Genomic DNA, 17143 nt, shown 5'->3' with positions numbered 1-17143 from the left:
AAATGAACAGGTATAGTGAGAGTATATTTATGTATGAGTGGGCATTTATATATACATACTATGTATATGTAGACATACATGTTACTTTCATCTACTGTTGCAATTTAAGGTTTTCAAATTAAACAGGATAATATTAGGACATTTAGCTATATCCACCATTAAAAAATATGTAAGGAAGTACAACAGTATGCATTCTGTATCATAATGCAATTCTAGTGTGCTACCATACTTTTCACTATCTTCAATATTCACATCACTATAAGCGTGTGGCAGCATAGGACAACTTCTTACCACCACAGTTGTTTCTAAAGATTTACTAGCCAGAATTTCCTTCTCTGACACTCAGTAATGATGATTCCTTGCTCAGCATCTATGTAATTTTTATAATTTCCTTCAGCATTGTGCTATTGAGTTTTTCACTGCTCAGAGAATTCTCTGCATTAAGACCAGAGTTTAAAATTGTCTAGCCATTTAACTGCTACTGCCTTTAATTTAAAGATGGTTAGAATTATTTTTCAGAATTATTTTCTGGGAGTGTGCTTTAGTGATCCTGCTCTCTTCATCTCCCTTCTTCCTTCTTCTTTCTCATGGACTTTACCTGTTCTAAGCTTTTTTCTTATAGTCTTTGCATCTGGCACTTCTGGACCCTTGTTAGACACTGTGGTTGAAGGATGTGAAGGGAGAATACATAATTAAGGCAAAAGGAGCTTTGGAAAGAACAGTAAGCTACATCCCCATGGTGGTGGATGACCAGAAAGATAATGAGAAAAAAAAAAAAACACAGGATCATATTGGAAGAAGGGAAGTATATAAGAAGAAGGAAAAAGAAAAGAGGTTGTAGAAACTGGAAATAGAGTTGCACAAGTGGAACATCTGGAATTATAGGATGAAATAGGTTTGATAGTTCACTTCTGCAAGTGACAGTGGATCAGAGAAGCAGACTTCAGCTACAGGTTATCCTGAAACTGGTTGCAAATATATTTATATTTAGAGTAATAAAATTCTAAAAGGAAACAGGATTCACATACATCTGTTAAAATGGTTTCCAAGAAAAAATTAGCACAGCATCACCCTTTAAGAGATCATTTATAACCATTGCTGCAGTCTTACATATGAATATACGTATTTGCAATATTTCCTGCTGAACTGTTCTGGAAGAAGACTCAGGATATTATTTACAGCAGACATAGCCTGACAACTAAGAACATATTCTAAGTGATAAAGTAAGCTTAATCAAGTACACTGAAGGCTGAGACACATTTCATGCATTGACATTCTTGCAAGTAATCTCCAGAATTGACAAGAAGAACTACTTTAAAAAGTAATAACACCACAAGGTATATGTACTTGTGTACCACTGCTGTCCAAAACCAGCAAGAACTGAACGTCACGCTGGTTCTATATGTTACTAGAATGTCCTATGCATGGAACAGATAAGCAAATCATAATCAAACCATACCTTCACTAGTGTTTTATAAAAAACCTCCTGAATAGATTTCAACTATTTGTTTTAAAAGAAAATCTGATATCTCCATTTACCCCTGTTCAGGTTGCACACAACAGCAACCTTGGAACATGGAAACTGATATACTCTTGCATGAAGCTAAACCAAAAAAACACTTCAAAGAATACACCTAATACATTGCAACCATTAGTGAGCATTCAGTTCACAAGATTGAGCTGGTCCAGCCCAAACGAAAGTCTCCATAAATATTATAGCCTTAGAACTACTTCACTCCACAGATCTGCTTCTCCAGCATCATCTCTCTTGAACAGCTAGAGTAGTCATAGACTTAGATTCCAGTATGTTTTGCATTTTAAAAAGGATATAGTTCACATACAGACTTTTATAATATTATAAAATGCTGTAAGATATTTCAACATGTTATCTTAAAGCAAATACACCAATATATATACACTCTAACCATTTATATTAATGTAACAAGATAGCTGATGGTGTAATTTTCCAATGGACTTAGCTAAAGTATTAATTTTATGTAACTGAAAAAATAACTGAGAACCTTGATCTATAGTTTTCCTCCAAAATAAGGAATTTTCTTTGCTATACCACCCGCCTCTAGTTTTTCTCCCAAGTGAATACTTGTCCACAGCTTTAAAGTTTTTCTTGATTAAATAACCTGAAGCCACTCAGCTGACCAAGCAAAAAGAAAAGCCAAAACTTTATATGTGTTACAAATAGCACTGAAATAGTTAGCAGAATTTTAAGTGCTTTACCAGATCACATCTCACAGGAAAACCCACAAAGTGTTATACAAAAGTAGTAATAAGGAACTGTTTTAAACCCACAGAAATAAGGGCTTTCCAAATGGAAAAGAATCAACAAAACCTAACACGGTAGGCATTCTAACATGTACAGGAACATTAAGTTTCCAAATGTTCATATCAATCTTCAAGTTTTGTTGTTTTGTTTTGTTGTTTTTTAAAGAGGAGTTTTGAAGTTATCCAACTCCACTGCAATACTGAGCAACTTTTTTCATTTCCAAAATCCCCAAATAAACCAGATGACTTCGTATTCAACTTTATAGAACACTTACATAAGACATAAGGCAACAAACCTAGAGTCAGATAATATAGAATTAGTAAGACAAACCCATCATTCATTTATATATAGATTAAGTCGTACGTTCTGTAATTTAGTTTTAAGTAATAAAAGAGCAAACAAAATATATTTATCAGCTTAAGGTTATTTTGTGGCTACTTTACAGAACAAAATTCAAAATGGAAGAAAAAGCAAGGTTAACAGTTTCCTAAGAACAATGAACTCCTAGTCAGATAAGACAGTGATTAAAATACTTATTCGTCTTACTTCCAAACTGTTTTTTCCCCTCTATATAATCTTTTGGGTCAAGACACACACAAGGCTTTTTTTCCATCGCCTCTCTCACAGCCAAGGATCTTATAATTACCTTTATTTCTAAGAAGCCCTTTTGCTGATTTATGCACAGTACACTTTAAACCCTGCATGAGAACAACTTTAGGCAATGAGAATCTGCTCTGAAAATGGCCATTTGCTGTTATATAAAAGATTTTTTTTATTATTCCCTTTGTATTTTTTTCGGTTGTGTTTTGTTTGCTTCGTATTATTATTGTTTTTTGTTTTATTTAGATACAAAATGATTATTTAAACTTAACATATAAATTACTAACTTCTCTTCTGCATATTAAGACAAGGCTATTAGAAGTATACATAGCCCCCAGCATAACACTCTCAGAACAATGTATGTAACAATTTTGGTTCCAGGTAAAATAACAGAGTTCATGCTAGAATAAGTTATAAGAATCATTAGAATTTTTACAGCTCTATTTCCCCATATCAGAACTAAATGTTAAACTTGTTTCCTCTTAGTCATGAAATATTTTGGGGGATCAAAATTCAGCGTGAAAGTCAAATGCATCTACATAAACATTGCAACAAATCAGTTAGAAAAAGCATTCAATTCAATGCCAAAAATGTGACACATTAGCAGCTATAAAAATAACTAGAAGTCTACAAACATTTCAAATGTTTACAGTTAATAAATTCTACTAATATCAGTATTGTAGTATGGCCCAAGTACTGCTAAGTTTAAGACACACTGCTTTGCTAGCAGGCTTGTTCAGTGATTATTACCACTCCCTGCTTTCCACTAGAGAATGAATGAGATCTTGTATGTGGATATGCCTTTATCACATACATTTACGTCCCTGTCCATCCCAACACAAACTCTACTGATGATGGTTAATTACATATTTAGTCTGCAATTTTTTTTTTTTTTTTTTTGCTTATGCAAGTCTGCTACTGTAGATATTCAGTAATATGTATACCTTGTTTTGACAGATCTGATGGACTGCTCTATTATGAACTTCTGGTATCACTGCTGTGCTGCGGCCTGCATTGAGATCAAAAACTTCCAGTGCTCGGTTGCTGCCAGCTGTAAGTACAATATCTGTAAAATTCTCTGTGTTAAAGTTAAACTGATCTAAAGGAACAAAAACAGATAAAGGTTTTGTTATATTTAGTATCTTACAAAACAAACAAAAAAAAGCAGTCCTAAGGCTTAAATTCAGTACCCCAAAAATACAATATCAACAATGATAGAAAAGAGTTGTGGAAAAAAAAAAAATAAAATCAAAATTACTTTAACTGAAGCTCTTCCTATATCATTAGATACAACATTCCAAGAAGAAAATAAGAATTTGCTGAAGGATACAAGAGTAGAAATCATTCACTGCTGAAAGGCTGGTAATCTCCACTGTTGAAGCCATGGGAAATTTCTGTACCAATTTGCAAATACTCTTCTGTTTGTATCTACAAAATATATAAAATAAATGCTGGTGTTAACGAAAGAAGTTGATATACAGTCACCAGTAACTTCTCATTGGAATCAAAGGAAACTTAAGTGCATTCCAGTATTTTTAAAGATGAAGCCACAGATCTTTCTATTTGTCGATGAGCTCTATTAAGAAAGAAACAAGCAATACAAAACAGCATGGTAACAGAACAGGCTTAGAAGAAAATAAATATGATGATATTTATATGAGTAAAATAGATCTTCAGTCAACATGAAGTGCTTGAATAATCCCATCTGTATAGGAAAAATAATGGAGAGAAAAAGTACTCTTTTAAGTGCCTATGACCAAAAAGCAGAAACACCATTAGTTCTTTACAGCACACAGCCAGAACAACTTACCTGAGTTGCCCAAAGCAATTTTTAAAAGTTGTCATTGTTCAGAGACTGGCTGGACATCAGTCTGCTGGTGACTACTTCATTCATTACTTGTCTCCTCCTTTTTCATAACTTATTAGAGTTTATTTCTTTAGATCCCTGAGTTTTTCTTACTTTTGCCTTTCTCATTCATTCCCCACTCCACTGCAGGAGAGTGAGTGATGAACAGGTGGGGGTCTAGCTGCCAGGTATGGTCAAGACATCACAATAAATCAAAGTTTCTATATCTAATTTTAAATTGCAGACACTTTACACATTAAAATAATTCCAATGAAACTAAATGCTATATTTCTATCTCAGCACATCTGATTACAGTACGTAAGTCCATATGTGACACATAGCAATAGTTACTGTTTATTTCCACCAGAGCAGAGTTTGGAAAACTGCAATCATTTGGCAGAAGCAGTATATTTATCAGCAGGACATATTAAAAAGAAAAATGCTTTTAAATACTTTTTCTTTTTGTCACATAAGTCTCCTGAGCTCTTCGAGTTAGACATCAAAGCTACTTCAGCAGCAATAGTAAGGCATATGTTAAACCCCAGTGGTCTGCAATATAATCCAAGGTTTTCTTTTACTGGTTTATAGTGGCATTTTATTCAAACAAACTACAAAAAATAAACTTCTAGTCATAAGGGTAACTGATTTATCACCCATACAACCAGCAGGTGTACAGAGGTTAGGCTAAGTAGGACTATTGCAGTGGAAAGAAAATAAATGAGAAATGCTCACCAATGTTGTAGGCTCACAATAAACTCCATGAGGAACAATCTCCAGAAAGATCCTTCCCCACTGGCAGTCAGCACTTAAATGGGATCTAGGAGAGGTGGAGCCAGGCTCCACCCCTTCCAGTAGCACAGGTGAATTGCCTTCACCTGTGCTCCTGCAGCTGACTCATTGCTTGCCTCAGGTGGTCAATCAGAGGCTCAGGCCACAGTCAACAGTTCCCATACACCACCACATTAGATAGAAGATATCCAAGCTAACTTTAAACAAGCTGACGGAGGTAACAGGAACCATCTAATGAAGGCAGCATGACTCCAGATCACATGAAAACTGAAGTGACTACTGTAACATAAACAGGTCTAAATTATACCACCATCCCAAGCCAACAAAAATCTTATGAGGAAAACCAAAGAGAGCTGCCAAGTATCTTCTCACATCGTTTTTGTGTTGTTTTTTTTCCCCCCCCAGATCTCCAGTTCTATGCACAGCACATAATCTCAGCTGACAATCCTGAAATCACAGTTTTTATATAATCCAAATTGCAATTCTATCCTCCTTTAGTACCTTCAATCACTAGAAACTGATAACAGTCTTAAGTGTCTTATTTGTAATGTCTTATGTCATCCATATTTTGGAGATATGGTCATTCTGGGGGAAAATACATTTACAGAATAGTTGCTTTCAGCGGAAGAACATAGCTTGTTTATTTAAAAAAAAACATTAGCAATACTTCACATTTCATCATATTAGGCATTATATCACATTAATCACTTTAAAAAGCAATGCTTCTGTTACTTGATGCAATTTTATTCACTTTAAACTCTTTCCAAATAGCTCCTCCTGGTCTTTAGAACAGCACATGAAACTAAATGCAAAACAAGATTAGATTTTGTTTTGCTTAAATTCATATACAAAGTAAAGAATTAAAAACTTTCAAAAATTAAACACAAAACAGCTACTCTTCACATCAGCAGGCACAACTGCTGACAACAATGGAAATTCACTGGTTAGAAATTTTGAATAACACAAAGAAATTTGTTTAGGTTGTGAAACATTTTGAGATCAATCAGACGTAGAAATCAAGAAATTTGTATTTTATTCCCAGAACTGCAATAAATATCCTCCTTGACATTTATAAAGAGCACTTTCTATTTTCTACTTTTCAATTACAGTTTTGAAACTCAACCAGCATTTAACCATTTAAATAAGTTGTTCTACTGCTTAGCTAATACTAACAAATAGTTTTTAAAATTCTGCAGAGAAACATTGATAAGATTTGTCACTGTATTGTCTCCCATCCAAAATAGGGTAACAATCTATTGGTAGTCAGATGGTATAATCATGCTCTTCTAATTAAGGATATAAAACATGCTCTGGGGGGTTAGATCCAGCTTCTCCTTGAATCAGCTCCATTCAAGCATTCTTCCAAACTTGACTCAGAAGGCAAAATTAAAAGTTGTGAGGAACAAAAGAAATGACACAATCTTTCATAAAAGAAATGCTGGGAAATGAACTGGAGGGAAGCCACAAGAAAATGTCAAAGCAAATTAAAAAAAATGGTACTGGAGATTAATCAATGCATATAATCAAGCCTCAGACTGGTTTGTGGATTTGTTGTAATGTCTACAATTATACGTTCAGTCTTCTGGCATTACACTAATATCCTGGAGAGCCTAATTGCATATTTTTGAGTTTGTGTTAATCCATCAAGGAATACTGAAAGCATGGCAGTAACAAAAATGCTGGTATAAGCACAACTCCGCACACATTAACAGCTTTAAACCAGGATATTACATGCTTCTAACAAAGCAATCGTAGAAACACTGTACACGATGAAAGGTCAGTGTTTAAATTCCTTCCAAAATTGCTTAGGTGGATTCTACAACTACAACACATTCCATAATACCTCTAGCATCTGAACTAGCTAGATTAAAGACAGTTCACATCCATCTGAGACGAAGGAATTTTTTACTGTTACTGGATATGTTCTTCTGAGAGGCATAAGCCCAGAAAACAGCAGTAAAAAACATTTTAAACTAAATCTTAAAAGCAAAAAAAAACCAGAAGAGAGAAGGGTACAAAAGAGCAGCGTATTATTTTCTGTCTTCTTTTTCTAAGTTCCTCCAATATTGTCTGTATAGATGTTAAAAGTTAGGAATGGCACAGGCGATTTGCCTGTTTTCTGAATTTACTAGCTTACTCTGAATAGATTTGCAGCAAAACTGGGAACAGGAATCATCTTTTCTGTCTCCCACCTTCAATTTATCTCATTATTTGCCTTCCAAATTCCTTCTCCCCTTACCCCCCATTAGTTTTATCTTTCTAATATAACATATATACAATAAAGTGAAAGTGGGAAACTGTATTCTTTGAATTTGATTTTCCAGCCTATGTGTTGTGTCTATGTGCATTCCTATTACAATATATGACTAAGATCATATAACTAAGGGCCAAAGCACATCCTCCATTAAGGATTTTGACAAGAAATGGAAGTTAGTGTCACAAATACTTCTCCATTAACAGTAAAAACAGACAGATCACTGAAACCCACAATTAAGTAAACATTTGGAGAAATTTACAAACTGAAATTAGATCACAATCCATTAGTTACTTTTCAAATATGAAGGAAAATGTGTTTTCAAAACGTGTTTTAAAGTACTGATGTAATTATCCTCTCCCCTTTTTTTTTTTTTTTTTAAGGACTATATAACTTTTCAGTAAAGATCAACATACTCCATCCAGAAAAATACTCCTATTCAAAGAAGTATTTAAACGTGAACTGTGGCTAAACATCCAAGGAAACTGGCCAGTCTTCTCCATCTATGAATGAGGCTCAATACTATTTAATAACACACTATTCACAGTATCAACTAATAGACTTCAGTGCCGTAATCTTAATTCACTTTGCCATTCTTCTAAAAAAATATACAGTGGTAACAATGAGAAACCAACCTTGGAGTTTTTTTTTTTTTAACGCACACTGTGTTTAAAAACACAGTGTGCATATATAAGTACATATATATTTGGATGTAATAAAATATCTTAGACAAATATACTGCTGAAAACCAGCAGGAGCAAGTGAAGATCAGAAAACTTGGTAAAAAGATACAAGGACAATTTAGCTCCAATTGTGAACAAACATCCAAAAAAGGTACAACAGACAGATTAAATAGGAAGACTTGATTCCATGTCAGAAAAGAGGAGCAAGTTAATCATCAATAGAGCGGTTAGTAAAAAGTGCATGAAAGATGCTACCAACAACGTGGAAAAAAAGATTCATAAGAAAATTAATTAGACACAATATAATAGATTGAAAGTCATTAAAAATGAAAGTAATCCACTTCCATTTCACAGAAAATGCAGCGTATTGGAGCCTCTGAAAGAAAATGCAATTAAAAATATTCCCAAGAAGAGAAATTGCAGAAGCTACTCAATCATAACTTAAGATACCGATGTAAACAAGTAGAAAGTAAAGTATAGGAAGTCCCAGATTATTAAAAGTAATGGTAAAACAGTACCTGCACCAAATAAAGCATGCAGTATAAGAATTATTGATAATTCCTTTCCCCACTACTCCATTGCGCAAAAATTTCTTTGTTCTGTCAATTAGCTTGTTCAACACTTTCATCTAAATATCATTCCTAAGACAGCCCTCCATCCCACCTTACCCCCCCAAGAAAATCTCAGCTCAAAAAGTAAAAGGAGTTTCATGTATTTTCACTGCTCTGCTGATGAGGATTTAACTCACCGTCTTAGGTCATCCTTTGTTGCATCTAGATGGAAACTTAATAGATGAAATTCAGCTCCACAGCACAGCAATATAAACGTATCCATAAAATAAAATTGCACAAAGCCTACAGCCCTGTGGAACATCTCTTTTCCCTGAAATACAAGACATGTTATTAAGAATGGATTCTAAGACACTAAGCATCTTTTGTCTGAGATAGCTAGTACTAAAGCATAATTTCCCTGCTAAACTAACCATAAACCAGAAGGTTAACCTACTACGTAGTTGCCCTTCCTATTTCTGAAGTTTTCATTTTGCTTAAATTAATTGGCTGTAAAGTTGAGAGTATCTGTAGTCAATTGAATCCAATGCAATTGAGTCTAAATGTACACATGAATTGTGGAGTAACTATAGGAAGACAAGCAGAGCTGAGCCAATGCAAATAGAAAATATATAGCAGATGTTAAAATCAAAAGCTTCCTGACACATCCACTAGAGTTGGCTACTGGACCTTTCTCCAGATCATCATGACAAAAGCCTAATTTGAAGGCAGTGAAGACCACCTAGATCATAGTATCAGCTTGAATGATTACCAGTCTAGCTCTAGAAATCCATCCATACGTTCCTCCTACAGAACCATTAAAATAAAATTAGATCAAAGTGCAAAGTAGCATCTTCTGTGAACTAAACTAACAGGAGTTTCTAATTACCAGAATTAGGGCAGGTTCATTCTTGCAGACTGACCAGACTCTTACAGTTCTATCATCTGATGCAGAAACTATCCACTTCTTGTCATGACTCCAGCCAACAGAGTTAACTGCACCATCATGACCTAATAAAAATAATAATGGAAATATCATAAATCCTGTTTATACTAACACATTTCTCCAGAGTTAATCATACTGTTTTAATACAGTTATACATAACATTAAAATGCACTTAAATATAGGCTTCAAATGGTTGGATTTAAACTGGTAACAGTAAACCACTCATTGATTCTTTTTCCCCCACTAAAATCCATGGGAAAATGTTCTCATTAATACAAAAAATAAGGTCATAGAAATATCAATCTATTCTACCTGAAATCGCATATATATTTGTATGATGTTGATTCCATTAGTATAAGAGGGGCTTGAAAGGAAACGTAAAAAATGTGAATAAAATCTATCTTTAGAATAAATGAATACTTTAAAAGATAAAAGCTAGCTAAGCTTTCTTAAGCACATCCAGGGACGGTGACCCAACTACCCCTGGTGAGCCTATTCCAGTGCTTTTAACTTCTTTCTGTAAAGAAGTTTTCCTGATATCCAACCTAAACCTCTCCTGGTGCAACTTAAGGCCCTCATCCTATCACCTGTGAGAAGAGACCAACCCTGCTCTCACTGCAATAACCTTTAAGGTATTTGAAGAGAGCAACGATGTCTCCCCTCAGCGTCCTTCCCCCCCAGACTGAACAGCCCCAGTTCCTTCAGTCTCTCCTCATAGGGTATAATCTCCAAGCCCTTCACAAGCCTTATTGCCCTTCTTTGGACCTGCTCCAACACCTCAATGTCCTTTCTATACTGTGCCCAAAACTGAATGCAGTAAAATGGTGGTTTTCTTCACTCTGCCAACAACATGGTAACCAAATATTTCAAAATGCAGCCGAGATTATTAAGACCCAGAGTTCTACGATCTGCTACAATGCCCAAATGGCAAACGAGATCATCATGTAACACAGCACTTTGCACTTATCTTCTAGTCAGATTTGACTCAGGGAAAGCCTAAAAGATGCCATCTAGCCCACACTGATCCTATTAATAATCATGTATTATTTTCCTCTGACTGATAAGCTGCCCTGATTGCTTCATACCAGGTAGCTTTTTCTATGGACAGTCTTAACAACAGAAGTGTGGAAATCCAGCAAAACCGAAGGCAGAAGCCTGTACCTTTCAAAGCCTGACTTGTTTTTTTCGTTTGTTTCTTAGTTTTTTTGGTCAGGGGCATGCAACAAATCCAACTGCTGCAGAACGGCTCAGAAGGAAGAAAAATCCTGAATCTTAGAAAGGTTACTTGGGACATTAAAAGCCATCAGGAGTTGAATCAGGCTTCAAATGAACCTAATTTTGAATGCTTAGCTTTCAATGCTTAAAAGCTGATTTTTCAAAGCTACAAAGTACTAAAGACTTTAAGAGAAAATGTAATTTGTGAGCTCTAACTTCAAAGTTCAGTCTCATGAAACACAACACAGCAGTTACAAAAGAATCACTAAGCTAACTTATCCACAAACAAAGACAGCCATAATTTCCTAAATTCAATGGAACAGTATTTTCAAGAAACATCTCTGAAATTCAACTTGGAAAAAACAAAACAAAACAAAACAAACAATATTAATCAAAAGAAAAGTGTCTAAGCATTATATGATAAGTTAAATGGATTTTTTCACAGGACTCTGAAAATCCCTTAAGACTTCTCAAATGTTGCAGTATTTTATTTCATCCATTAGATTTTTATTACTGAGCTGTTTCTGCAAAAAGACAATGAAAGTACCACTGCAGCAACTTCCATAGAACTACTTCATTAGTTAAAAAATAAATAAATAACAATCTGTCTACAGGTGATAACTTTAAGAATTATAGTCTCTCCTCAATTGTAAAAAGCCTCTACAAGAATCAGACTTCCCCACTTTGGTATCAACAAATAAACAGATAAACAAAAAAACTATGAAGAACAAACGTCAAAAGTCAGAAGTGTCATCAGAAGCTAAAATTATTATTATTGTGTTTATATTTTTATATAAGTTTTTATATATATTATAAATTATATGCTTATAATAATTTATATTGATGCTGATCAGAAAACAAGAAAATATGTTAAAATTAACAAACTTCAGTCCATATTATGTTCCTAATTTATCCAGATGAAGTCTAATTTACTTCATACAAAATTAAAACATTCAAAGTGCTCATGCTGCCCTCTAGTGCACATTTTCTTTTCAGTCAACTGAAGTTCCATATCAAGTATTTTAATACCAAATTAGAGGAAGACTAACAGACTTAGACCAGCTGTAATACAATGGAAAACACAGCAGTGATAGTGGGGTAGCAAAGTTCCAGGCTACAGCAAACAAGAGTATGCTCAAATGCAGCAACTACAGACATAGAATCAAACAACACACGCAAAAAAAAAAAAAAAAATCTGTTTACACTTAGAAAGCCTGAGGTAGGTAGGCATCTCCAGCAAGAGGTATCTTTGCCTCCACTGCCAACACTTAATTGAGATCTGGGATGGGGTGGATCCTTTCTCCACCCCTTCTGGCCACTCAGGTACATTGCATGCACCTGAGCTCCTCTGGGTTGGCCCTGCCTTCCCACCAGGTGCTCAATCACTGCTTCAAGCTGTGACTGAGCATTTCTGCTACAGCCAGCAATTAATATCTTCTCTGGTAATGTACATCTGCAAAAGGGTTTATAGAGAAGATATTTTAATTACCAAATAATAAAAACAAGCAGAAAGTAGCAAACAAACAAACAAACAAACAAAAAAAACTGCAGAGGTACTGGATAAGTACTTACTTCACTCCCAAAGCAAAACTTTATGTGAGGGCTTTCATTTTGTAAAATCTCTTGGAAGCTTTTAATTACCATTATGAGAATAAAATTAAAAAAAAAAAAAAAAAAAAGGAACATGAGAAACTTTAAGAAAATCTGAAGTTTGAGTAAGAACCTAAGACTTCAGGTCCCCAGTATTCCAAAGAACAGTGAAGAAAATGTCAGCTGGCTTGCAAGAGGCCAGCAAACTTCAAAACAGGCTTTGCTCAGTATTCCCATAACCTGAAGCACATTAGCTGGTTTTGTAAGAAGAGTTCTTCAAAAGGGCCCAAGCTGGATGTAACCCTTCTAAAGCTGATCAACATCACCTGTACTTCATGACAGAACACAGGCACCTGAGGAGTCAACACTGATTGGAATGCACATCTACTTTAATTGAGAACTTTGGGGAACAAAGCTGAAAATAGTAGGCTTAAAGCAAAGTTGTTGTTATCCCCACTCTTCTCTGCATAAATACATTTTCAGTAATCAGCAAAATACAGGTGTTAATGCTGCTATATTTAAAAACATATATAGTTTTAGTTTCCATTTCTTGATTAAAATAAATAAATAAAAAACAAGTTTTAAATTACCAAACAAACTTAACTCATCAGACCATTAACTTCTATTTCAGAAGCGTTTCTCACTCCTGTTCTTTTGAGGGTGAGGTAATTGAAATCTGTTTATTAACATGGCACTTTATGTTAAACTCAAATATATACTACTCTTTGCTAATGTAATTCACAAATTTACCTGTAAAAACGTGATGTGTATTGGTGAGATCAGAGTCGAATATCAGTACAGTCTTGTTAGCCAGCCCACAGGCCAGGTAATTTCCATCTCCTATAAAAATATTCTGATGATTTATGTTTGAAAGCAAAAAAGGAAATAACGTGCTATCCTTTTATTCATAAAAATTACACATGCCACTACAACAAAACAAATACTAAGTATTCATTTAACATCTAACAATTTTTTTGCATGAACATCACAAACTCATACTGCAAAATTTAGTATGAATTTATACACTATTTCTTCTGTTCCTGACATATTCTCGCAACACTTACTCATCACGTTGCAGAAATTTGCTTTATATAAGAGTGCTACAAATTTTAAGTGAATAAATTTTTAGCAATCATATAAATGTTTCCTGACTTAAACTCATTTTTCATATTGTCATCTTAAAAGTTATATTCCTTTCTCATATATATCAGCACATAGCAGTCATCCTGGATTAGTCCTTAGAAGTTACAGATTTCTTGTCAACATCATAAAATAATCCCCAAAGATATTCAAGCACAGTTGGATGGTTCGTTTATATTATTGATCAGCAAGGACAACACAGTGCCAGGTTAGACTCCCCTAATGTTTCTATTAAAATAATAAAGCAGCAAATTGAACTAACGGGGGAAAAACAAAAACAAAAAACAAACAAACAAACAAAAAAAAAAGTGGAATGAGAGAGAAAGCAGAATTGCATAATTCAAATCAATGAACGCTACTGGGTTCACTGTGAAATGCATTTTTTAAAAGTAGTGTCTTCTTCCGAACTTCTTCCTATGTCTCCTGGGCACATGTGGAAAGGGTGACAAAAATGCATCATGTTTGACTGTTGATTCACCAGTTCTGCGCTCTCCATTAAGTAAAAACCATCCATCTTTCTGTTTCAGAATTTCACATTACATTTTTTTCCAAACAAATAATGAAAATAGAAATGGATAAGAGATCCGTATTTATAACCTCTGAGAACCAGTTACTAAAAGTTAATTTTAAAAAAATCAGATGCAAAATAGAGGAGTGGAATATGCTAAAAAAAAAAAGCATTCCAGAATCTTCTTCTATCTTACTAATTATTAAATACACTAGCATACTAAATTGACAAAGTGCTACATTTTGATTTTGCCACCAGCAATATTTCAGCTGGCTTTTTCTCCAGATGTCAGTAATTAAACACAATAAATAATGATCTAAAATATTTTTCTCTCAAAAATAAGATATCTACTTCTGAACAGAATACTCAAAGAAATGCATGCCCTGCACTCCGCACAGTCTTTAAGCTGTTGGTTAGTGCTGTTCTGCAGAAGTCTCCCTGTTTTTTCTAAGGTTTCGGCAGTATGTATCTTCAGCGTGAGAGCTGACTGGTAAGTTTGAAGCTGACATACCATTGCAAGAAATAAGCTCCCCACAACTGATCTCCCTTATGGGCCATAAAAAATAATTTCTTACAGGTCTGTAGGGAACACTTAGGGTTGAAGTATGCTTAAGGAAGTTACAGACTGCATTTAGCTTACTTTTATTTCTGAAAGATGAAAGTTGTTCTAGTACCCAAAATATTTATAAAGATACATATTTTTAAATACTTCGTATATCCTGTGATTTGCAGCACCTGCACTGACATAACTATGTACTCAGTGATACACTTGATTGCTGACCTAGGAAAACGTTCCTGTATAATACTTATCTGGATTGGAAATGACAAAAGCTATGACAAGACTTGCTTCTCCAAAGCCTTTAAAAAATATATCCTTCTTTGGATTATATTCAAGAATTCTTTTTTATAGTCTTAATAGATATGTAAATACTGAATGATCTTCAATTTAAAAAAAAAAAAAAAAAGGAGTATTCTGATTCTTTTGAAACAGAACTTCAGCTTCTAACATGCCTTAATGACATCAAGTAAATGACTCAGTAGACAACCTTCTGAAGTGTAAGACCACTAATTTTCAAGTTGTGATGGAGTAGTGATAGAATGGGGACAAAAAGATAGAAAATCAAAGGAGGATTTTAATTGACACATATTAGCAGCTTGTATAGTTTTGCAAGTTAAAAAATGATGACCAGGCAGCAGATGCTGGATTTTTCAAGGAATTTACCTAGGAAAACCACAGCTTTTATAAACAACACTACACAAATTTTGTTGTTATGTTTCCACAAGATCACAATAGTACATTTAATGAAACTGTACATACCAGAATACTGAATGCAACAAATTCTAGTTGGTTGAAAACTAACGGATATTTCTGCTTCATGATTGATTGGAGGAGAACTTTCCAGTGGATATTCTTTATTTTTACTTCAGTAAAATAAAAAATAAAAAATAAATAAATAAAGGAAAAGCAGAAAGAGGAAAATTATTGAGATGTCTAAACCTAGTTTATTGCCATTTCAATAATGAAATAAATATCACTTGCAGAGTTATTCTAAATATTTTAATGTGTATACTTCCTGGAGAATTTATGCTAAATCCAGAATAAGCATCAGAATAAATTAAAAATTATCATAATTAAATTACTCACATCAGCAACTATTATGAATTTATGAAATAAAGAATTAACATAGAATTTTACAAAAATAATTTAAAAAATCAAATTTCTTAAATTATACAAATATCTAGTGAAATTAATTAAAAATGCCAACTACCTTGCTGTGAGAGTAAGCAATATGAAAAATACTTCCGTATATAAACAGAAATAGGACACTGATCATCTACTTAACAGCATACTGAACAAAACATTAGCTCTTGTGTCCACAATGATTGTGAATCCTCTGATCAAATTGTACCACCACAGAATTGCAGGGGTTGGAAGAGATCTCAAAAGATTGAGTCCAATTCCCCTGCTAACGCGGGTGCCCTACAACAGATTGCACAGGTAGGCATCCAGATGGGTCTTGAATATCTCCGTATCTCCACAACCTCTCTGGGCAACCTTTTCATGTATATTCTATTTAACTCCATTACACTAAGCTTGATTAGGCTCAAGACAACACAACTTTAGAAGTAAATGAGGCATATGATATGAAATCATGAAAACTCACTTTGTCACATTCAGCTGTTTTTCATATTAGAATTGCAGGTGAAGATCTGAATCACTTGCTACAGTCATTTTACAGCAAATTTACAATGTGTTTTAGTTCCATAGATACTCCTAACTACAGTTATGAGAGAAGCAGTTAAAAACATGTTTATGATAGAATTTATTTGAATTTGTTCCTCCTCTAAAGTAGTTGCTATGTTACTTACCCTTTAAACCTGGTCTTGCACTTTGATACATCATTTTTCTTCAGTTTAGTATTTGGAGAAAACATAGTCATTCTACAAGAAAGGACAAAGACTCTATTATATGAAACATTCATTTTTTCATGAGAGAAGCAGGGTTTTCTTGTTGTGGTCATTTTTTTGACAAACAAAAAACAATCCTAGTTACTTCTTACTGTTTATGTATACTCCGAATGCCTGTAAGTAAGACAATGTACACACTGAATGATAAAAAGATAACTTTGTAGTGATCTATAATATTCCAGTTTACAGCTAAAGTTTTGCTTTCCATGCTTTATTTACTTTATTTCAGTGCATTCTGAAGGCCAAAATCCATTAAGATGAAGTATTCAGGTAT

General features: G+C 34.1%; 1 protein-coding gene across 5 annotated transcripts in view; it reads right to left on the bottom strand.

Annotated features, from left to right (window-relative positions):
• WDR27 (WD repeat domain 27) overlaps positions 1-17143 on the bottom strand; it is a 97077-nt gene that overhangs the window by 66267 nt on the left and 13667 nt on the right. For all 5 annotated transcript variants that reach the window (XM_085219799.1, XM_085219800.1, XM_085219797.1 and 2 more), the window contains 7 exons: positions 16771-16842; positions 15719-15822; positions 13503-13592; positions 9891-10012; positions 9202-9335; positions 4212-4309; positions 3826-3947 (listed from right to left, as the gene is read on the bottom strand). In XM_085219799.1, coding sequence (XP_085075925.1) covers positions 3826-3947; positions 4212-4309; positions 9202-9335; positions 9891-10012; positions 13503-13592; positions 15719-15822; positions 16771-16842 — 742 coding nt within the window. The remainder of the gene's footprint in view (positions 1-3825; positions 3948-4211; positions 4310-9201; positions 9336-9890; positions 10013-13502; positions 13593-15718; positions 15823-16770; positions 16843-17143) is intronic.

The sequence above is a fragment of the Meleagris gallopavo genome, chromosome 2, assembly GCF_905368555.1.
Source record: "Meleagris gallopavo chromosome 2, MGAL_WU_HG_1.1, whole genome shotgun sequence".
NCBI lineage: Eukaryota > Metazoa > Chordata > Aves > Galliformes > Phasianidae > Meleagris > Meleagris gallopavo.
The sequence above is the reverse complement of the archived record's forward strand: the minus strand, read 5'-3'. Positions and strand labels throughout refer to the sequence as shown.